The following is a 25,003-nucleotide window of genomic DNA, read 5'->3' as shown; positions in this document are numbered from 1 at the left end:
ACACACAAAGTCATGTATCCACATGAATACATTGATGTTAATGCGTTCACCTCCATTGATTTGCCTCATCTGTTCATTATGCACTAAATGACATACATAAAGCTTTTCTTTACAGCATATCGGTCATATTTACATCACTGCACTATGGTGATTTTTTGAAGCGAATCCATCTTGTGTCATTACAAATACACATATTTGAAAAAATAAAAAAGAGTAGCTATGAGGAATGTATAATGTAAGACTATACAATATATACACAGTACTCTAACCCAAAATCAAATGAACAGCAGTTCCATACTGATACAGACTTACAAAAACACCTTAAAGCGTAATGCTGTGCTGTTCGTTAAACTGAATCAATGAACCCGTCATTATTAAACTAGGTTTAAACCATCACCCAAAGGCGTTTAGACTACACACTACAATGTCTGACAAGCCTGTAGGTGAGCCATGTTACTTAGATTTACTTTTATTTGGTGTAATCCTTCAACTTAATCCTCTCAGGGTCCTACAAAAGAAGATTACACCACAGAGTGAAATAATAAAAATTTTTAGGGCTCTTTAAATTGCTTTGATACTCATAGCTCACCGATGTGACAATGTATTGCAGTAGACCTTCATTTAATCTCATCTTAGATGAAGGTGTTCGAACGTTTGGAAATGTCTTTTCGCCATCTTTGATTCGTCCTCATCAGGCCTGGAGACCATGAAGAGCATTTTGGTCCTCCTATGAATGAAATGTGTGCTTAAAATGTAGTTTGCTATTTGAAGATGATTTTAGATAAACATAAATAATACAAGCAAGCATTGGGACCTGAAAACATGTGTTAGTTGCATGACATTCTTTTTGTTCTAAAAAGTTGGAATCTTATTTTACTACATGAAAATGTCAGAACCAAACCAGTCAGTATTGTTGTCTATGTGCTGAATATTTATACACTGAGGTGAGTCTTGAGATGCGATTATATCCATGGAAACAGTAGTAGCACAGACAAACAGAAGGTCAGAAAGGTCAGGCTTGTATGACTAGCGCATCCTTTTAACGACTCCTGATTGGTCTCATCGGGGCTTTGGGAATCAGAGGCAGCTGCTGATTGGCTACGACTGGAGCACATCTCATACAGGTTTCCAGAAAACTGCATCTTTTTGGACTCTTGTCTCAGAGACTCCCACACCACAGCAGCCTCCTCAGGGCAGCCGGCCATGGCCACATTTGCACAGTCATGAAAATCATCCCAGGATCTGCAACAGACACAAGCTTAAGGTTAAATGGACTGAATATTGAATACCTAATCTATAAAGCTAATGAACAAGAATCTGATCAAAATAAATCTGAAACATCCCTCCTGTAGTCATAGTTTAAAAGGTAGCACTACAGTATGGGGCTTTTTATGGTATGAACTTACTTATTGTCAGGCTCTGAATTCAAGATTAGGATATTATATTTAGACTCTTATGTGTTCTAACAAGTATTAAGCATTATATTTGTTTCAGATTTTGAAAACTTCGCAGCCAAAATAATGTTTTTGGTTGATCTACAATTTGAAATTACCATCATGTGTTCATAAATATTAAACCATGTTTATTTTTAGGGAGAAAGTATTTTCGGGATCGTTGAAGCTTTTGTGATTTTTGATGCATAAATAAAGATGAACAGGTAAAACACTGCAGCGAAAATATTTTTATGAGAGCAAAAAGCTTGATGCAAGGATACAGAACTATAACTGAATCTTAAAAAGAAAATTTTTTATGCCATTTTTTATGTTTCTTTGACAATAGCAGTCTGTCAAAATTTATATTGGTTTAATGATTTTAGCACTTTATTCATTTATTAAGCATTTTATGTACCCTAAAAATTAAATGAAAAATTGATTTAATCACAATAAAAAATATTTTCACACTTTCTTTATAAGACAAAATCACAGCTTTTTTTTAAATAAATAAAAATATTCTGTAGAGATGTTCCTTTGATTTATTCACACATCTCATCTCATATTTCTTCTTGCTCTTCCTTGACACTGTTGTTTCCTTGGCAACCAAGTGCACTAATTTTTGATAAAACTTCCTGGCAAAATTATTGATCATGTTGGAAAAAACACAATAACTGATGGACAGTAAATCAGTATCAGCTAAATAAATGTTAAAATAGTTCATAATTATTTTACTCTTCATTAAATAATCATAGTTTTTGAAATGTTACTTTTTGTAATATTAGTAACACAATGTATTTGCATATTTTAACACTTAAAGTCTGAGTAAAACACACTACACACACTACACATCTACACACACACACACACACACAAAAAGGCATTCAAAAAGTAGCAGAAACAAATGATGAAGGTAAAAAGCAAAAGTTCCCAAGAATTTCAGAAGTTTTATTATGACCTTCATATAACAAACAAAAAAAAGAAAAAATTATCTTTTTGATTAAACTCAACCCCAGGGACATAAGAGTTCCCACTGAAGAAACACTCTTTTAAGTAAAACCCCAGTTCTTAAATAGACTGAAGCACAGCAAGACTGTTACCTATTAAACAGTGATGTATTGTGTGCAGTTCACAGTGGAAGTCTGTCCTTCAGCGCCACAAATGTCCTTCAATTCTTTTCTTAAACGCTCCTCTCAGATCTCTCAGTCTTGGCCTAAGCCTGACACTTTGCAATCTGTTGGGAGAATGGCGCAGTTCCAAAAGATCCCCTGACAGATGATCAGATATATTTCTTGAGAACCCTCAAGTGATGGTATTAGCGTGCAAGATCTTGCATACCTGCATTTATGCATGTGTGCACGTGAACAGTGAGTTCAGTGGTGGTTTTAATTAGTACCTGGAGGAATAACGCTTAAATAGCTGTGTTACAGCAAGCACCGTCTTCATCGCCTTGAATGCTAAACACAGGACCTTATAAGGCTATTGTGTGGATAATGATTCATTCAGTAAGTGGCGTAGACGGGTGATGTGTAACGGATTGAGCTTGACTGGGGGATATACAGGAGGCTGTTCTTTAACAACATCATGCTGCTACACAATGAATTCTTAAAGAGTTCCTGCAGCTACAGGGTGTGACATAATATAAAGTCAAATCATAGATCTGTGATCTATGAAGGGGCAGATGGGAAATAGAGTGAGATCTAGTCTTTAATTAGAATATCCAGCACTTGGGAGGAACGGAAAGATGTGTGAGCCGAGGAAGAAATGGAGAAGAGAGTAGAAGGGAGCAACAGAAAATGAGATGAAAGGCAATGTAGGGCGATAGAGAATGAATGAGGTGTCATATCAGTGAACTGTGATACTCTATATCACATTTTCCCTCTGACAACACAATGAATGGCGTACAGCAAATAATCCTGTGGTGTGAGCGGGGCATTTCATGGGGCTGTGCAGAGCAGTAAATGTGTTGATGGGTCATGCCTGTTATGCAGGACCTTTTGACCTCTGTGACATTTTAAAATGTGAATATGCTGATGTTTTATTAGTATGTATAAGTATAAGTATGAAAAAAGTATGTCAGACTTTAAGAAATATGCTCTGGTGAAGCTTTTACTAATGTTAAAATATAAACCACTATTTACACAATGGGAAGAAAAGAGGGTGGAACCTAGGATGGATGGAAATAATAAAAAGCTCAATATAAAACTTACTCTTGTGATGGCAAAGCTGAAGTTTCAGCATGCATTATTTTGTAGCAATGTAAAAGTACTGTGACTTTTGATCAACTGAATGCATCCTTGCTGAGTAAAATTAAAAAACAATAATTTAATAAAAAAATATATTCATTTAGAACGGTAGTGTATATGTACAGTATAGACAGTGATGCATGTGTTTGTGTTGTTCCAGGTTTGTTCCTTACTTGCAAATAGAGTCGATCTCCTGCGTATCCTCGTCTTTTTGGGAGCTGACAGACAGACTGTCTCCTAGGGCAAGCAGACACTGGGCAAACCCTTTATAGATGGAGCCGCACTTCTTTGTGGCTGCAGCAGAGCATGGACTGGGAACAAGCACTAGAACAAATATAGAGTAAAAAATAAAAATGAAAATTCTCTCATCATTTATCCACCCTCATGTCGTTCCAAACCTGTATGATTTTTTTTTTTCGGTTAAAACGCAAAAGAAGATATTCTGAAGAATTTTGCCAAATAATTGACAGTAGTTACTTACTTCAGTAGTACATTTATTCCATACTATGGTAGGAACCATCAACTGTTTGGTTACATTCTTCAAAATATCTTCTTTTGTTTTTTACATGAGGGTGAGCAAATTATGAGTTTTAATTACTGGGTGAACTATCCCTTTAAATAAGCATTTTTCTCATTTCAGATTGCCAAGCTTTCAAGCCTGTCATGTTTTGTTTTGTTTTCTTTCAAGAGCTCAAATACAAATTAGATTTTTTCTAAAAAAAGGTCATAAACAGGTCATAAACAGACCAGCAGGATGACACTGAAAACACTCACAGCAGTACACAAAAGCCTTCAGTGCCACCACTGCTGGATTTGTGAGGTTCTTGGTTATTTATAAATTGTTTATAAAGAGTATAGTTTTATGATTCATTATTAGAACAGAACACAGGGTAATAATAATCTCTAACCTTGAGGATATGGGAGAAAAAATTCAATAGAAATGCTCTGAGCTTTCATGTATTAGGAGCTCCAGACGCTTGCTTGTCTACACTTTTTTGAAGCTACCAAAGTTTTCTACTCTCCAGCTAATAGGGAATCTTTGGCTAATGTTCTCTCAAAGTTATGAAGAAAACATTCTTCCAGTAATGTCCATAGAACAGCCGCTCAAAGTAATCTGTCCTTTAATAATGTAATCAAAATATTAGCACGTGTACATCATTCACGGAATTGTTTATTTCTGAAACCTTTTAAATAGACATTTGCAGAGTATATATTTTATTTACCCATGATTAAGTAATATTCCAACAATGCATCATCTTTGCAAAATTATAAAATGGAATGATCCCTTAACATTCTTATAACCAAGAAAAAATGTTTTTATTTATGGATGTTTTTAACATTCAGAATTGTTTTTTTGTTATAACTAGATGGAACATTAGCAAAAGTTTTTAGAAGATATTATCGTTTGATGGGTCTGTGCATGTGCCAGTGTCCTCCCAACGCCCATTGCTCCTTGTTGTCTCTCAAAATCTATAACTTATACCTATTGACAATAAAACCACAGATGGAAGTAACACTCAACCTAAGTGAGATATGCAGGAGGATCCTAATTGGGTCAGACAGCAAATCACCAGCACTTTCCTAATTCCCTTGAGGAAATAAATGATTAATATTTGATAGGATAGAGTTTTCTCTCTCTCTCTTCCCCCATCCCCGTCCCCCCTGCTAGCTTTATTCCCACACTGCTGCAAACCTATTGATTTTCAGCTATGTTTTTGCAGTGAGGTCTGAGGATTATTGGTTTCACTCATCTCCATCAACATTTAATGAAGTTCTGAAGAAGGAGACAAAACCAAGTCATATATTAGAGGAGGAGAAGACAAAGAACTCTTTCACAATCATTGAAGCATTGCACGTAAATGGAAACAGCTGAAGAAATCAGAAAGACTGAAATGCTTTGATGATGTCAAGGGGAATTTTTTTTTAATTATTTAATTAGCATTTTTGAATCTTATAATGTTGATTTCAACATTCATTATGTTATTAAAATCAAAAGCGTTATGTTGATATTATAATTGACATGAGCTAACATGAACAAACAATAAACAGCTGTATTTTTATTAACTAACATTAACAAAGCGTAATAAATAAATACTGTTACAAATGTACTGCTCTTTGTTTGTTAATGCTAGTTAATGAATGAACTAAGCTTTACTAATTGGAAAGTGTTACAGATGAACCATTCCAGAAACATTTAAATGCAGTACAGATTTCATACAAACAACAAAACTGAGCAGCCTGGGAGGGAAATGAAATCATCTAAGAAGTGGATACGTCCAAAAAGTCTCATCAGATCAAAACGGAGACGAGAACTACTGTGTCCAGTTACATGTTTCTGAATTTGTATCTCTGGCCGACGCTCAAGCGGGTTGAAGAGTAGTCTGTACCACTGCCTGCATTAGTAATGTTATTACTGATGTTGTGTAATCCAAGCTCTGATATATCTGAGTGCTGTCCACCCACACACAGCATGATCTGGCCTGGCCTGTTTAGCTCAGTGAGCCGTTATGACCCAGGCAGCAGACACAGGGCTTATTTGAACCACAACATTCATTTTTAATGTGTGGTGCCAGGGATCCACGGGGAGTCCATAGGGTTCTTAAATAAATAAATTATATAAAACAGGGCACTTGCATGAGAGGGGACTGCAGAGAGTAAATGAGAAAGAAAAGAGAAACTGAGAAAGATGATAAAAAAGGAATGAAATAGAAGAAATGAAACACAAATAGGCAGAATTTTAATTGGGTGTAGTAATTAAATATGAAAATTAAATATGCTAGTAACCATATTAAATAATAAAATATACTTATGCAAAAAAATATATAAATATTTTTATAAAAATATTTAAATTCATATAAAATGTATATGCACGAATAAATGAATAATATTAATTGTATAATAAGTTTTAGGTCTCTTTAAAGCTGCAAAATTAATATAACATGCTCGGTCCTCCAAGAGAGAATGAGATTAACACTGCAATACAGTTCATGCAATATGAATAGTTCACTCAAGTTGTTGAAATCATCGTAGATTACAATTCAGGTACTATTACACAATACATAATCAAGCACTGTAACGTCATCCTTTTAAGGAACATGTTATGAAACCTTGAAACAAAAACGTCATAATAAATTATGTGGAGCGCTAAAAGCAAAACAGTTGCATAATTTCCTGTCCCTAGCGTGACTCAGTCACAAGTTATAAAAACAGTACTATCTATCTATCTATCTATCTATCTATCTATCTATCTATCTATCTATCTATCTATCTATCTATCTATCTATCTATCTATCTATCTATCTATCTATCTGTATGTCTGTCTGTCTGTCTGTCTGTCTGTCTGTCTGTCTATCTATCAACTTCAAACCTTAAGACTTAAAGATGCTGAATTCAGATGACCTCTGGAGCATAAGATGGGCAATGGCTGAAGATGGAGGTTTAGGCCACACATGTGCTCATCTTCTATTCATGAGGTTGAATATGCAAGCTTAAGCCTGACCAGTGCTGAGCAAGCACATTTGCTGCTGAGGTTTGCTCCATGTGCCTCTCGCCGACATCCCGCGGGGAGCACATCAAAATAAATGAAAACCATTTTTATTTGTCGGCTTCTGAAGATTTGCATTCACAAACACAGTAGTGCATGTAAATAAGGTTCAGTGGTGTAAGTAGACATGCAGGCAGGCTGCCAAAGTATTTTTGCCAATTTTTGCTTTTTATGCTCATAGTCAAACCGTTCAAGAAGGAAGGAGGAAGTAAAAAGGGGGTGTGTGCGGAATTTCCGGATGATCCAACCCTTGTGGAAATCTCAATATACAGACATCAAAACAATGCTTAAAAGCTCAGATGGTTAATGATTATATCACTGATCCTTAGGTTCAAATATTTCCCATACTGGAATGATACTTCTGTACCTTAGAATTTATCTTATTAAGAATTTATTGTTTTATTATTATATTTTTTTGTATTATTATTTTCATTTGTTTGTGGGAGAAAATATATACATATTTATATCTTTGCCCTGATCAAATTAAATAAAGGTATTGTTGAACCCAGACACAGTGTGATACTGAGGGATCAAGACAAAACTCTAGAAGATACTTTGTGTGATGTAAGAGCCTGCATCGGGTAGAACTCATTAAGACTTTACCTCAGTGTCTGCTGGGAGCACAGCTCAAGCAGTACAGATCTAGACACACTTCATTACATACAGCATGGAGTGGCTTATACAGGCTAATGCCTTTATTTGTGTGCATATACAATATAAGTGTGTTGACTGAAGCATCTAAGTTATTAGAAATATTAAAGCATTTAATTAAAAAGTGTAACAGATTGTTTTACAAAAAGTCTTTAAAAAAAAAAAAAAAGGTTCCAAAAGGGGTTTTTCACAGGATGTCATAGTAGAACAATTTTTGGTTCTTCAAAGAACCTTTCAGTCAATGGTTCTTAAAACAAACTTTTTTTCTTATTGTAAAGAATCTAAATATGGAGGACCAGGAGTGCCACTTAAAAATAAAATAAAGAATCAATTTATCAATTTAATAATTCAAACATACAAAATGTATATGAATTAATCAGTACTTTTGTAATAGCACTACTATTTAGAATATTCTGCGCAGTGGAAAGGTTCTATTAATAATAAGGGTTCTTCCAATACCAATAAAGAACCTTTACTTACTGACCATTTGAACAGTTTTTATTTTTAATTTACAGTCTTATCTTTATACAAGATAACAAAGGAACATTTTTATTATCATATAAACGTTAAAAGTCCTTAGAACAAAAATGTCCTTACACAATAAATGTTCTAAAACATGTTTTTGAGATATTGTTACAATCACAACAAAAAAAAATGTTAATGTTCTTAGAAAATTAAAATTAAATGTTAGTAATAACATATAGTTAGGGTGAAAATAAAATATACTCTCATAACATTTAGAGAATGTCAGAACAACATTCTCTGAGTATACTTACGTATAATGTTACTTGTACTCGATGAACGTTCTAAAAAAAATTTGTAACTTGTAAATAGCATTGTAGTCATCACAAGAAAACTGTACACTTTAACTGTCTTAGACTATTAAAAGCAGCATATTGTATGATGTGTTTCTCATTTAGAAAATGATAATGGTTGTTTTACACCCATAATAATAAACCAAATCTTCCCATTTAGTACAAATGTAAAAGAAGCACCTAAGATAAAACTAAAGATAAATCTTCCTGTTTGGTGCTAATTTCATTCACTGTCATCTAACAGCGTTTCAGCGTTTCAGGCATATGCTGAATGCACAACTCTGCAGAATGAAAGAACTGATACTTTGTTTAAAGTGGAAAGCAGTAGGGGCATTGCCTAAAGTTTTATTGCTGCACTATGGCAACTTTTTCTGTGGTAACTGTGGCCCTCTCTTGCGTAGCATCGTTAGGGGTGACGGGCTAATAAGCCTAGCAGTGACAGCATAGCGTGCGAAAGGCAAGGAGAGCCTCTATTCCCCGAGCTAACTCTGAAACAGGGTTTCCAGTGAAGCTCCCTGCAATGGCACAAACAAATTCAGATAATTAGCTCATGCCAGCAAAGTCCCCTTTCCAAGTGATCGGTTAACCTCTCCGGTTTTCCATTCACACCTTCACTCCCAGAACACTGAATGGAGGGAGGCTGCGGGGGATGAGAAGAAGTGCATTCGCCAGCTGTTAATTTCTTTCATGAAACCAGGGGGAAAGTGACTGGATGTGGTACAGAGATATGCTGTAAATTGGGGCAGGGACATTTTGCTATTGAATTTAAATTAATGAGAGGCAAAACGAGTACAAACAATCTTCTTTAATAAGGACAAAAATCAAGATTGACTTTAGTGACATAACCCGCACTGTGAGGTGGTTTTCATAGCCCAGGTCATCCGCCAGGTGAGGAGGACTAATTGGAAAAAAATGGAGCTCAAACAGAGGTGGAAGACAGGTTTCTGCTTGTTAGTACAGACTTCTTGTGTTCAGTAGCTGTGGCAGTGAGTTATATCCAGCACAACACTTCATTTTACACTTAGTGTGGCATAAGAGACAAACCAGCAGCACAACCTAAAAGAAATCAAACTTATCTTTGCTAGCCGGGTATTTCAAAAGCCAGTGGTGGAAAGACTTATCTTAAAAGGATTTTCTTATTTTGCTCTAACGGATGTTTTTCTCCGAGAGATGTAACACTAATAAACATGCGCAATTCCCAGAAGAGTTTACAAAAATTTGCAGGCCCCATGGGATTGCGGTTTCGTTTGCATATGGGAGAGAGTTGGGGAGGGAAGAGAGAAACGAAGGCAGGCAACGTCTTTCCCAACGCTAATGTGCTCAACACTGGCTTTGATCATGGAGAGACGAAACAAATAACACAATCACTCACACGTGCAGTTATGTGTCACTTTAAAAAAGTGGATGGTAGAAGGACCAAATTAGGCAAGACCTGCTTTCGATTGTATCTCTTCATTATCTCTCTCGGAACAGAGAAGATGAGAGGCTCTCAGAAGCTAACTAAGAAGCCAGGAAAAGAGATATACTTCCACTGACATTAATTTGACAGGTGCTATCTGTCCAGAACAAGGTCACTGTTAAACCTATGCAGATGGAGGAACTCCTTCACAGAGACTCTCCCTTTAAATGCAGTTTAAATTAGATTCAGATTTGCACTTGTTGGAAGAGCTTAGCAGAAAAGACCCAATTAAAATAATTTCCACATCAAATACAACTTTAATCTGTTAAACCACCACAGCAGCATTTCAATTAATCAGAAAAATTCATTTTACTTTTTGCAATGTAACTCATTTCCTAGTAACATTCCAAAATAAATGTAGGTGGTTGATCCCAGAATGGACAAAAGCAGCTAAACAGGTTGTGATTTCCAAAGTCATGCAGTCAGTGATTGAAAACCTTATTTGACTCTTGGGTTGCCAAGTCCTCAGTTTTTAATTTTTATTACTATTTTTAATTACTACTATTTGAAATTGTGTATAACAATGCATAACAGTTACTGTAAAATATGTATTTTATTCTGAGTTGTATTACATGTGGCTAGGGTCATTGGCTGTTTTGTTTCATGGACTTGGCGACCCTGCTTTTGAACTGTCCGGTTCACACAACAGATTAGATACAGTATGTCAACCCCTTCTCCCGTTAGTTGGCTGATATTTGGCATCAAAGCACTCAAACTGCGCAGTTCGTCATTCTTTCAGCCCCATTTACATGAACAGATCATGTATTCATATGAAAGTCTTAGAAGTGTCTTCAAGACAGAAACCTTTCTTTGATTCCCAGCTATTTTAAATGTAAGAAGCTAACGGAAGCTGTCTTTATGCTGTGACAGAAGAAGAGAGAACAAAGAATAATATATTTTTTTTGCTAAATCAAAAACCCTTTGACAGGCCGGTGTGATTTCCCTGGTCTCTATTTTACCCGAGTCTAATAACTACACTCAGAAATCCTCCAAAAGCTGTGAATAAACAAACCAGTATGTAATATTCCAACATCTAATGTTCTTGGTAGAACAAGAAATAGGGTAGTGATTAAACAAGACAATATTCAAACAATCATAAGGCGCAGTCTGCGGGGGCTTTTGGGGTGGGGTACAGACGAGTCTAGAAGCAAAACACAATTAGGATGTGAACCTTGAACGCATCAGTCTTGTTTAACTGAACGTTTGATGCTCTCACATACATTTCAGTCAGACTGTGAAAAATGATGACTGCATTAAAGGTCTGATATTAGGCCTTAATATCCATCTCTCCTTGTACTCCCAATATGAAGAAAGGAACGATTCCCAGGAGCCTTTTTGATCATATGCAAATGTTGTTTTTAAAATATTCTTTCATCTGGCCATGTTGTGAAGTCAGCTTTCTTTACACTGAACATGAAAACCTCACTTACTTCATTAAAGAGGAGTCTGGAATGCTAAAGTAAATATACAGCAAAAATTTGCACTCCAAAAATAATCATTGTGATTTCCAGCCGCAGATTATATGATGCTGATGAGAGCACATTTTTGCAGTGGTGTATAGACAGGGGGAAAAAAATTAAATAAACAGGCCAGAGATTAAGGATGTTCCGTGAGCAGGGATAAGTGGTTCTCAATTACATTACAACAGAGCGCAACAGTAGGGTTCAGGAAGTAGGATCCCATTTATTTTCTCCTTAGAGAAACTGATTTTTAATGTTAACTTATGAACTTTTCTACACGAGGTTGATAATTGATGATATGTGCTTCTGTACAAGCCATAAGTCAGTAGTCATATTTGATATCTTTATATTCTTTCTTTTTTATATCTTCATTTTCCTTAGTCTGTTTTGTTGTAAAATTGGGTATCATATACTGTATACAGCACCTTCTGGAACTCACACAACTGCTGTCTCCATTTTAATTTTATTTTTTTTCATATTGACTTTAGTTGCCCACCTAAATTCTCATCCCAGCGTAACACGGCAGCCAATAATCCTGAAGAGAGCTCAACAAGCCAGTGTGATAACTGAGTCAGTCTTCCTATATTTGTATAAATCTGAATATTTGGAATACATTTCTATTCTGTTTGATTACTTTATTTACAATGCTTCGTGAAATGAGTTTTTGCCTAATACAATCTTGTAGCATACAATTTTCAAACACTTTGTTGCTTGGAATCAAATGTTGTGATTCCCCTTTGAGTTTGTTGGTTAAGGCTTAGAAATCTTTACTGAAGAATTAATGAAATCCTTACAAATAAATTGAATGAGAAAAATACTACATAGGAAACCAAGGCCAATAAAAAAGAGCTATTCACTCTATTCACGTTATATGTTAATATAAATCTTTATTCATTTTGATTTGACCTTTGATGCACTCTTGTTTTGACTGTAACATAAATTCACCTGACCTTTGAACCTTTCCCTCCCTGCGTTCTCAGTTAGTTGAGACAAGAGGTTCAGAAACTACAGAAATAGTGGGTTTAAAATTAGAAAATTAAACATTTTGAATGGCTGTTCAGTCAGTGAAAGTGGTGGCATGGCTGAATACTAAGAGCTCCATACTATACCAGCCAGTGAGTCATACCATGTTTCAATGCCATTTACCAGGAAAGAGCATTTTTAAAAACACATTTTTATTTTTCATATAAATCTGCAAAGCTCTGAAGTAGGCCACGGAATAATTGAAGCTGTTTTGGTGACCACTTGGCATTTGGCATACAATTTGGACAATTGCATAAAAAGCAATTATGTTACTGAACAAAATCATTGCAAGGACAGTGCAAAATCTAATCAACAGAATGCTTTATTCTACAATGATCAAAGAAATGATGATAAACATGAAAAAATTTTAAGCATGTCCATTTAAAATGATGATTGGTGTAAATAGTACACCTATCAAAATCTCTACAATGTGATCCGTTGGTTAAACAATGCTTCACATGGTCATAATCACCAAAAAAAAACATGACAGGGCACCGATGCAGAGCCGATTAAACTGCTAGACACCAAACAAACAAATAAACAAACACATACATTTACAGACATGCAATATTGTTTTGAGTTGAAATGATTTTATAAATGTATCTGTAACATCTTTAAGAATGATCTATAAAAAAAGTATAGCCCACTACAAATCACTCGGCCAAGGAACAAGACGAACACTTCAGCAATATGACACAAAAAATAATACTGAAGGTTAATTATAAACAAATGATAAAAAGACACGCAGTTACTAAGATCATTAACCAGATGACCTGTCTTATATACAGCATTGTCTTGGATATATCTGAGAACTGATTGCCACAAATGACCAGAATTAATACGAATTTAATAAATAACATTTAGTGCAGAATATGAAAATCTTTTGGATGCTTTTGTATGAAAATTGTGCTAATCAGATTATATGTGTTTACTACTTTAAAACCACTGTAAAAATTAATGCTTTATCAGCTCTACATTGTGACAGCAAATTAATATCTAATCTAATATCAAGTACATTTTATAAAGTATATCATTAAAAATTATATGCACGCATTGAAAATAATTTATATATTTGACAACGATATTAGCAAGGATGAGTTCTCTGACACATGTTTGAATAACCATTTCAATTTTGGTAAGCCTTATAACCCACTGGTAACACAAATGGGATTTTCATAGCACAGTATATGTTGAGAATGGACTAGAATGGATTCAGTCAAGGACGTTTTGAAGGACCTTGACAGAAGCATCTGGCTCAGAGTTTTACATTATTTACAATTGACACTTGACGGGAATCCACCTAGCTACACTATTAAAGATTCATGACGTGATATATTTTAAACACAGATCTAATGCATAAGTGTAAACAGGTTTCCTGCATATAATGAACAAGTGTGTAACACCGTCACAGTCTCTACTGACTTGGATGTCTGGAAAACCAAGACAAACAGGCCCACCAAAGTGGTTTGTCAAGTCTGCATTTAAAAATGTTTTCTGTTGCAGAGCAGGGAGTCAGACGCCACCTTAAATGTGTTTTAATACGCTTGCAGCTACTCTAGCGCTAATCAGAAACACTCTAAGGCAATTAAATCAGCTCTTCTTACTAAATAACTGGGGTTAGAATCAGGGGGACTCAAACAGGTGGAGATGCTATTCTGGGCAGTGGATAGCTCTCTCCTCCCAAGCAGTGTCAGAGGAACAGAAGCAGATTTCCTGGAAGTAGATTGTGTTCTACAATAATGACAGAATTGGAGCTGTAAGGCTGTATATTCTGGCAAGAGGCCCGTGCTAAACAAAAGTAGCTCTCAAACCCATGACTTCGCATAGGAGAGGAGCAAAGGTGTTTCTAAATGTACACACATTGTTAGCATGAATGCCCTCTTCTCTACCCTTTCTCTGTATTTCTCCTTCCCTTTAGTGTACTGCCTGGAGACTGTGGACCCTTGGCTGAGGTGAGTGTTGAGGCCATGTTGAAACCATTTTCCATCCACCAAATAAATGAGCTTACTGCTAAGATCAATAGACGTTCCTCTCATCCTCTCTGATGGAGAGTAAATGCTAGGTTCATTGCATTGGACACTAACACAGTGACCCAGTCCTGCTCTAATGAGTTTTTATCGACTGCAACATTGAAGTTCCCAGCTGTAACTTATCAAGGTTAGTGTATGCTTCCAGGCATAAAGGCTGGGCCACTTCCAATTGCAGCAATCTACTCTCCGAAGGCTGCAGCATTATTCTCCGCTCTTCTCTTCTGCAGAATTCTTCTGTTCTGTTATCTTTTCCTTTTTTCTTGCCTTCTCATTTGTTCTGTTTTCTCATCTTGTCTCCCCTCTTTTTTCCACTTGTCTCATTACTCATTTCTCCTTGTCTTGACTCATCTTATTTCATGTCTCTCCTTGTTTCATCTCTTTTAATTTTACCTAGTCTTGTCTCATCTCTTCTTTCATCTTGTCTTCTCTTCTCTTGTCTCCTTTAGTCTCATCTCCATGTCCCTTCATTACTCATTTCTCTTCCTATTGTCTTCTTGTCTCATCTCTTTTCATCTCATCTTGTCTCCTTGTCCATCACCTTTTGCTCATCTCCTCTATTCTCTTACATTGTACTCTCATCTCTTTAGTTCTCTCATCTCGTCTGTTCTCTTCTCATCTCATCATTACTCATGTCTACTCCTCTTGACTCATCTAATTTCATCTTGTCTCTTTGTCTCATCAATTTTTATCTTATCTTATCTGTTGTCTCGTGTCTTTTCATTTAACCTAGCCTTGTATCATCTCTTCTCTCACATCTTCATCTTTTTATTTTCTTATCTTGCCTCTTTTCTTTTTTCACATTGTCTTGTCTCCTTGTCTCATCATTACTCATTTTTCCTTGTCTTGAATCATATTATTTAATTTCTTTCTCATCTTATCTCCTTGTTTGATCTTCTTATTTTAATTAGCTTTGTCTCTTCTCTCATCATATCTTCTCATCTCTTAACTTTTCTCATCTTGTCTCTGCTCTCCTTGTCTCTTTTCTCCATGTGTCTCATCTCCTTGTCTCTTCATTAATAATTTTCTTCCTCTTGTCTTCTTGTCTCATCTAATGTTTTCTCATCTTGTCTTTTTGTCTCATTTCCTTTTTTTTCCGTCTCGTCTATTCTCTCCTCTTGTTTCTTTAGTTCTGTCATCTTGTCTGTACTGTCCTTGTCTCGTCAATACACATTTCTTCTCCTCTTGACTCATCTTATCTTCTCTCTCGTCTCATGTCTTTTCATTTTACCTAGTTTTGTTTCATCTCTTCTCTCGTATCCTCATCTCTTCTTTCTTATCTTGTCTCCTTGTTTTATCACATATAATTTCTCTGTCTTGACTCATTCATTTTATTTCTTCTTATATCTTGTCTCCTTGACACAGTTCTTCATCTCGTCTTGTCTCGTCTCTTTTCATTTTCCTTACATTCATCTCTAGTTTCTTGTCTTCTCCCCTCATGTCCTTACTTCACTCATCTTATCCCCTCTCCACATGTCTCATGATTATTTATATTTTCTCATCTTAACTCATCTCAATTTATATTATTTCATTTTTTCTCTCATCTCGTCTCATTGCTTGTCTTCTCATCTCTAATCTTGACTCATCTCATTTCTCCTCATCTTGACTCTTCTCATTTAATCTCATTTCATTTCTTATCACATCTTGTCTCATCTATTTTCATCTCATTTTATCTCTTGTCTCATCTTCTTTTATTTTGCCTAGTTTCACCTTACCTCTTCACTTCCCTCATCTTGTCTTTTCTCTGCTTTCATCTTTTTCTTCTCTTCTCATCACTTTTCTTATTTTTTATTTCTGTATTCTGTTCACAACTAAACTCCCTCTTCTTCCTCTCTGTCATCCTGTGTGTTATTTTTTCCCATCCTGTGATACCTGTTTAATGGTGTTCCTCTCTCTTCAGATCATCTCTGTCAAAACTATCCATGCTTGTCACATAATGGCTAAAATAACAGAAAACCACACTGAGTAGACGTGTCTCAGCTCAACTGGTTCAAAGGGTTAGCCATTGAGGGAACAGTCAGTCAACCGTGATCAAACAAACCTGACAGCCATATTAATCTTTCCTTATGTCCACCAGCGCCACTGAAACAGAAAAGGAAAAACCTAAAGGACTGCTTGGTTCTTTCACTCAGATATATGATGTCTTTTTATAATAACAAACAGCAACAGCTCAGCTGGCCATTTGGCAAGTGTCCTTGAATTTTTTTTTTATAGTTACAAGAGAATCCAAAATCAGGATGTGGTATAGGAAAAATCTGTGCATGTATTGTAACAACATGATGTTCCCTTAAATACACTATTTAAAAGTACCAACTGACTTTCATCCCAAAGTCTTTAATTTTAAAAAGTGCAAAAAATGGGTAATGACCATATCTGGCTGCACATTTAGCCTCAGAATGTCCTGAGGGATTCAATGAGCCTCTTACCTCTGATGCAGATATGCAACCCACACAAAATTTACCACCTGGGAGATGGACTGCAGTGACCTTGGATTTTCGGTTAAAAACACCAATGTTCCCTGTGCGCTGCTTATTCTGCGTCCAACTCAGCTGCCTTTAATTACCCCTGCAAGTTGGGTCATTGTCTTTCCCTCCTTCTCTCCACTCACTCTCCTGCACACCCACACACATTAACCACATGCACACAAATGCTCACACCACTGAATCAGTCTGGATTCATTAGTTCTAGAAGACACAAGTTCCTGTAATTTCAATAGAAGTAAGTCACTTTTCTCATGAATATTCATTACCGGTGTCACAGGGGTGGGGAGTCGAGGGGATGTCATGCTTCAGCTGCTGGTTCATTTCACAGCGCTTATTTGGGGACTAAGCTATATACAGAGTCTATAATGAAAGACCAGACACTGACTCAGATAAGGTCGATTTGTATATAATGAGGCTAAAGAGTCTGAGATGACTAGTGAAAATTGTTGTCGTTTGCATTTTTAATATATTTAATTATATAATATAATTTAATATGATATGAAGAGAAAAAACTATGCTTTGGGGTGACGCCTAAATTGGCAAGCAGCTTAAGCCTCACATTCAAGTGCAAAGTCTTTTGTTTTAAAAATAATCTTTTAAAAAGCTGTTATTTAACGTAAAAAGTCTGATTCCAGAATAAATTACTCTTATGAAATTGCTCTTGTAGGTGAATAAAAACCAGAATTGTTACTCTATGTTACGTTACTTTTCGTGAGACTTAAATCATTGTAGAGGCTGGTTGCAAATTATGAGTTTAAGGTATTTTATAATGAATGAATGAATGTAAAAATGCATAAATAGTTTTAAAATTGATTAGCATTTTTAATACAACTTCTAAATATTTTATAATCACAGATTTTATTATTAATATAACAGTGAGGCTTCAAAAATTGTTATATGTATTAAATAAAAGCATGTCCTGATGTCTCAAGCACTTCAAAAGTCACCACAGACTCGGTAAAAAGCAAGTGAGTAAAAGACTTTGGCACTTCAAACAGTGCATCAATAGTATATCCTGCAAATCAGACCGCTTCCTATTTACTGAGTAATTACTGTAACAGAAAAGAACATTAAATAGAATGATATCCTTGGCAGTAAACATTAGTGTCCTAGTTTTTAAGCAGTCTTAAAACTATCTTTACTCAGAAGTCATGTCTGCTCCTCTCAATGCGGCAAACTGTCTTCAGAGCGCTCTTTAAATTTTCCAACCAAAAGCGTATGAATATGAAAGTGATGTGGGGAGAGAACGAGAGTGCGAAAAGATTGAGAAGGATTTTCTCTTCTACCCCCCAAAATCAACCAAGATATAAATTATTCTATTTAAACTAAATCAAAAATTCTCACCGCCCAGCATGAGCCATTTAAAAACCGTTCAGAAGATATGACTACAACTTATGAAAAATCTTGTCTTTTCCATAAACCACTGAATTGTACATTCAATAAATAGCACTTTGGGACTGAATAGCGCTTTGTTCTGCAAGTATCACTTGTAGTACTGGATTCTTCAAGAAGAAGAATTGTATGTTAAAAAGTCAAAATTTATTTTCTGTATTCAAGAATTTCAAATATTTTACCTTTTGTTACTTCATTAATAGGAAACAGCCAATTATGTTCTCTGAGAATCAAAACCATGACCTTGTCCATCTGCAGTGGTGAAGTGAACTCACAATAATTGTCAATATAGCTGACTCTGCAGTCACATTTCTACAAAGATGCTCCTCTTCATTATGCATTTAACTCTAGATCTTACACTCAACACTGATTCACTTGTGTATATATAAATAGCTACTTCTACAATTGCTCTACAAGACCCTTGTGTTCACTGATGCAACTCATCTGTAGCAACAAAATATGTCCTTCTACAGTGTGGCAATGTGACAGATGTGCTAAAAATAGGTGTAATGTATTATAACAATTATCATGGATTTCTTTTGTAGTCCCTAATCATACACTATCTTTTCAGCTACATATTCTCTCCATTAACCTATTTATTCTAAATTATGATACAACAAAACATCAGCTAATGTAAATGTACATTTTGTGAGAACGTGGCAATGTTCTCTTCAAAGCCAAGGCAAGTTGCCAAATAACAGTGCGAGCTAAACTGTGGTTGTGTGGTTGTATCATAGAGTAATGATTGTTTTCAAACATGTGGACGGTCTAGCATATTAGACTTGCTGCATAAGTTTGATATGTAGTATATGGACATGTTAGCTCATTTTTTACGGCATTAGGCTATAAATTAATGATAAATGGCTGTATCAGGAACCGTGGTGCAGAAGTTTGTAATATAAAGGAAGAAAACAGCTTAGATACAGGTTCACAAATGTTTATATAGGCCCTATAATATGTAATAAATAAAGAAATTCTATGTTAAATTTCTTCTAAAGCTATTCCGAAGAGAACAGCAATAAAAAAGTGCCAATTTATCCCTCTTCCTCACAAAACTTACCTGTCCTATTTAAAGGAAAAATAAACAATTGTCGTGGGTTGTTGTGGAGTGGAGCCAGTATAAACAAAAGTCATGTGATAGCATAATGCTCATAATGCTGAGTGCTATTATTTATGAGAAAGACTCATTCACAAATAACGCTGTTCAGTTGACTGAATGGGCTCTATCAGAACCGCTAATGAATCGACAGTTTGAGACATACAGTCGTGGCCAAAAGTTTTGAGAATTACATAAATATTGGAAATCGGAAAAGTTGCTGCTTAAGTTTTTATAATAGCAATTTGCATAGACTCCAGAATGTTATGAAGAGTGATCAGATGAATTGCATAGTCCTTCTTTGCCATGAAAATTAACTTAATCCCAAAAAAACCTTTCCACTGCATTTCATTGCTGTCATTAAAGGACCTGCTGAGATCATTTCAGTAATTGTCTTGTTAACTCAGGTGAGAATGTTGACGAGCACAAGGCTGGAGATCATTATGTCAGGCTGATTGGGTTAGAATGGCAGACTTGACATGTTAAAAGGAGGGTGATGCTTGAAATCATTGTTCTTCCATTGTTAACCATGGTGACCTGCAAAGAAACGCGTGCAGCCATCATTGCGTTGCATAAAAATGGCTTCACAGGCAAGGATATTGTGGCTACTAAGATTGCACCTAAATCAACAATTTATAGGATCATCAAGAACTTCAAGGAAAGAGGTTCAATTCTTGTAAAGAAGGCTTCAGGGCGTCCAAGAAAGTCCAGCAAGCGCCAGGATCGTCTCCTAAAGAGGCTTCAGCTGCGGGATCGGAGTGCCACCAGTGCAGAGCTTGCTCAGGAATGGCAGCAGGCAGGTGTGAGCGCATCTGCATGCACAGTGAGGCCAAGACTTTTGGAAGATGGCCTGGTGTCAAGAAGGGCAGCAAAGAAGCCACTTCTCTCCAAATAAAACATCTGGGACAGATTGATCTTCTGCAGAAAGTATAGTGAATGGACTGCTGAGGACTGGGGCAAAGTCATATTCTCCGATGAAGCCCCTTTCCGATTGTTTAGGGCATCTGGAAAAAGGCTTGTCCGGAGAAGAAAAGGTGAGCGCTACCATCAGTCCTGTGTCATGCCAACAGTAAAGCATCCTGACACCATTCATGTGTGGGGTTGCTTCTCATCCAAGGGAGTGGGCTCACTCACAATTCTGCCCAAAAACACAGCCATGAATAAAGAATGGTACCAAAACACCCTCCAACAGCAACTTCTTCCAACAATCCAACAACAGTTTGGTGAAGAACAATGCATTTTCCAGCACGATGGAGCACCGTGCCATAAGGCAAAAGTGATAACTAAGTGGCTCGGGGACCAGAACGTTGAAATTTTGGGTCCATGGCCTGGAAACTCCCCAGATCTTAATCCCATTGAGAACTTGTGGTCAATCCTCAAGAGGCGGGTGGACAAACAAAAACCCACTAATTCTGACAAACTCCAAGAAGTGATTATGAAAGAATGGGTTGCTATCAGTCAGGATTTGGCCCAGAAGTTGATTGAGAGCATGCCCAGTCGAATTGCAGAGGTCCTGAGAAGAAGGGCCAACACTGCAAATACTGACTCTTTGCATAAATGTCATGTAATTGTCGATTAAAAGCCTTTGATGTGTATGTAGTGTGTGTATGAAGTGCTTGTAATTATATTTCAGTACATCACAGAAACAACTGAAACAAAGATCTAAAAGCAGTTTAGCAGCAAACTTTTTGAAAACTAATATTTATGTAATTCTCAAACCTTTTGGACACGACTGTACACGCGTACAGTAGTCCAGAGTAGTCCAAACAAATGACTCCAATGAGCCGGTGTGTCACGACACCGAGTCTTTACTGTGAATAAACGACATACAGCGCAACCAGTGCAGTCCGAATCCCGAGCGAAGGACTCTTTTGAGCCGGTTCTTTTTAGTGAATCAAAACCACACAATGCGCTAAAGGGCAGAACCATAGACTGTATAAAAATATGGACGTAGTGTCCGTGACGTCACCCGTAGACTACTGAAGAGCGTTTTTGAAGCCTAAAGTGTGTAGAGCGGGCCGTCGCCATCTTGGCAGTGCGTCACCGCGCGACTCTCCCGGACAATCAAAAATGGGCAAAAAGGCAGGAGCTAGTTGCTGTAGCCACGCCCACCTAGCGCGACGGCAGTGTCAGCAGCGGAAATCTCCCTGTCACTCAAGTGACCACGCCCTTAATTATGCAGAACTTTAAGCCTTAATATAATTTAAACGGATGAGTTATAAAAAAAATTCACCCCCCTCACAGTTGTCATGAAGGGCAAAATGAGCTATTTAGACCAAAATCATTTTTTGAACCAGGCTGTAAACATGTTTTTTCCTGCTGTAAAGTTGGGCATTTTAACATGGGGAGTCTATGGGACTGACTCCCTTTTGCAGCCAGCCTCAAGCGACCAGTCGATGAATTGCAGTTTTAGTCACTTCCTTATTGGCCTCACGAGAGAGAGCGGGAGGTTGGCGCTCGGGCAGAACGAATGAATTACACTTTTTTTGTGAATCATAACACTTTTGAATCAGTCGGATCCGTCACTGGGTAACCGCAGTTTATTGCTTGCTTTCGTGACGTCTGACTTGAAATGAACCAACTGTAATGCTGTACTTAAACAAAGCAAAAGGTCCCAAGAAGCCATGGTTTACATTGAATTTATAACGTTGTTAGGCACGACGCGAAGCGGAGTTATCGAGCAGCACACAGACGTAAACAAAAGGTGTATGTTTGTAGAGTAATGTACAATAGAGCCCTGCACGGGCCTCAAATCTAGGCCCGAGCCCGGCCCTGGCCCGAGATGCTCAGGCCCTAGCCCGACCCGTGTCCGACAGCTCATCAGAATTATCAGCCCGAGTCCGGCACGAGCCCGTGTTTTTATTTATTTATTTATTTATTTTATTACCCAGCAGAAGCCTGCCCTATTTGCAACAATTAAAAAGGGCTCAGTTTTGTGTTATGTTTCTTTCATTTCTTTATCAAGTTAATTTAGAAAAATGTTTGGAGCATTTTTTTAAAATGAAGATTTACGTTAATCAGCCGAGCCGACAGCGAGTAGCCTAAAACATATTTAATCAATTAAGCCTCTCAAATTAACGCTAATACTTTACTTGGCTACAATAAAATCCATAGATATAAAACACTTCAAGCATATCACACAGACAGTTAGTTTAATATATGTTTATTTATTAAACCACAGTGAGTAAAAAAAAAATTGAAATACTGAGGCAGGCTCGCAACAGCGCTCGCAAACGAAATGAGAAATAGCCTACAATCTAAACAAACTAAATTAATTAAAAACAAACTTGCAGGTTATCTTACCTCAAAAATGCACCACAGAACATGTCCATTCTTTTTTCCATTAGTTTCCAACAGTTAAACGAAAATAAAGTCCAGTCAAATGAAAAGTTAGAACAGTCTCTTACAGAGCGTCGTGGAGAAAAAGAATAGCCTCCAGAGTGGAAGGTTTTAACCCAGTCCTCCTCTCTTCTATCACTCTTACCGCTGCGCTGAAGACACGTTCGCTGCTGCTGCTGGCGGGACACTAAACACAGAGCGAGCCAGTCTTGACAGTTGCGGTAGCAGGGTCTCGTGCTGTTTCCACCATAGCAGCACATCTCGTCCATCACCTTCCATGTTGTGATTGAGGCGCATGTATTGCTGTACTTCATCGTGGCATCCTCGTCCTGCTCCATAATGTTTTCAAACTCGGCCAGCGCTCTCTTCTTTCCTGCGTTGCCCGCAACAACAGGTGCAGACACAGAAATGCTCGCCGCTGCATGAATCATCATTTTATAATTATTAGTTGGCCAACTAGGCTATGATTAATACATTAATTTAGAGGCCTATAATAGCTACTACTACAATAAGTGGATATAAGTGAAGTATAATCGTGAGTCGCGCTGACGGAAAAGCGTGCGTGCGTGAGACTGTCATGTCAGTATGTCAGTATAATTATAACGGGTTGAATTATCAGATTATGAAAGTTATGAGGTTATGAAATGTCTATGTTTGTTTTTCTATCGTCGACGTCAACTTCTCTTTTTTTTTTATTAATGTCTAAAAATATAAATAGAAGGATAAACCAAAAAAGGCCCGAGGCCCGGCCCGCATGTGAGCTATAACGTGAAAATTGGCCCGAAGCCCGGCCCTAGGGGCATAAATAAGTCGGGGCCCGTCGGGCTCGGGCTGAAATGCAGGGCTTTACAATGTACAACAGCTTCGAACGCGGCTCAACCAATCAGAATCAAGGACCGGAACTATCCGTTTTATAAGCTGTAGTTGTTCATAACAACGTTGTAGATACACGTTGTTAGATTAATCAGTGATAAACACTGTTACTAATTTTTAACAAATTGATGCTTTTATACAGCCTATAAAAGTATCTGTAAAATCATTAAGAAGTCGATCTTGCCAAGAATTAAACTTATTTCTAATATACTTTTATTATTTTTTTTATTTAACTTTTTTTTTCTTATTAAGTACGAGCATTTAGGACCAGAATGCTTCAAAAGAATCAGAAACTCATTCCATACAATTCACTTCCTTGTTTATAATTTTAAATCCTACACACGTCTTTTATACACATTTCCTCACACACGTTATGACTGATGACATCTTGTTCCGTAAATGCGCAAAAGGTGTTTACTCCCCGGAGAGAAGAGCTGTGAGTTGCAGAACAGGTGCTTTTAGGATTTGTGACTATCGTTGTTTTTTCTCTCCCACACACGATGAAATCCTCGGGGGAAATAATCAGTGCAAGGACTCCAAAGAAACAGCGAAACGTCAGCGGTGCCCCGGCAACATCCAGAGCTCCACTCCTCGAGCGACGGAGCCTCAACTCTGCAGCACTTTTGGACAGATACACACTTATGTTTTTTTTTCTATCTGATGTTTTACACATTTATCTAATTTAAATAGGAAAACAGCCCATGAACACTTACATAATCCGATAAGGCAACCTCTCTTGATCTATATTTGTCAAAATATCTCTGAAGCTGATTCATCGCAGCCTAAATAAACAAAAAATGCGGCTTGATTCAGGTGTACGCTGGTTAGAAAGAGCGAGCAACCTCTAGTCTAACCCATTTGATCAGAAGTCCATATAAATGCATTTAAAAGATAGCCGGTCGACACTATTTAGTAGATGTATATCAGCATCAACTTACGCAGATGTAAAGCAACAGGCAAGATGAGGCAGGCGTTGCAGAGGAGAGGTGTCATCCTGAACAGATCCCAGTGAACAGAAACTGAAGGGAGTTCAGTCAGATGTGTGTTCATTTAATAGAAACTCAGAGCTTCAGCTCGCATTGCGCTGGAGTGATGAATGAATCACTAGCGCGCGTATCTTGTAGTAAAGGGGAGGAGGCTGCGGGAAAACACGACTGTCTGTCTG

At 37.0% G+C, this 25,003-nt stretch overlaps 1 protein-coding gene across 1 annotated transcript; it reads right to left on the bottom strand.

Annotated features, from left to right (window-relative positions):
* LOC132101467 (neuritin-like) lies at positions 1 to 25,003 on the bottom strand. Its single transcript, XM_059506463.1, has 3 exons — positions 24,777 to 25,003; positions 3,850 to 4,000; positions 1 to 1,242 (listed from the first exon to the last, which is right to left on the bottom strand). The coding sequence occupies exons 1-3, from the start codon at positions 24,886 to 24,888 to the stop codon at positions 963 to 965; spliced, it is 543 nt and encodes a 180-aa protein (XP_059362446.1). The 5' UTR covers positions 24,889 to 25,003; the 3' UTR covers positions 1 to 962.

This window comes from Carassius carassius, chromosome 23, assembly GCF_963082965.1.
Source record: "Carassius carassius chromosome 23, fCarCar2.1, whole genome shotgun sequence".
Taxonomy (NCBI): domain Eukaryota; kingdom Metazoa; phylum Chordata; class Actinopteri; order Cypriniformes; family Cyprinidae; genus Carassius; species Carassius carassius.
This window is presented reverse-complemented; position numbering and strand designations above follow the sequence as displayed.

Coding starts and splice junctions, on each gene's coding strand:
- LOC132101467 (XM_059506463.1), bottom strand. CDS start 24,888: ATGAACACACATCTGACTGAACTCCCTTCAGTTTCTGTTCACTGGGAT. Junction 4,001..24,776: donor GCCTGTTGCTTTACATCTGC/GTAAGTTGATGC, acceptor TATTTGTTCTAG/TGCTTGTTCCCAGTCCATGC. Junction 1,243..3,849: donor GAGATCGACTCTATTTGCAA/GTAAGGAACAAA, acceptor TGTCTGTTGCAG/ATCCTGGGATGATTTTCATG.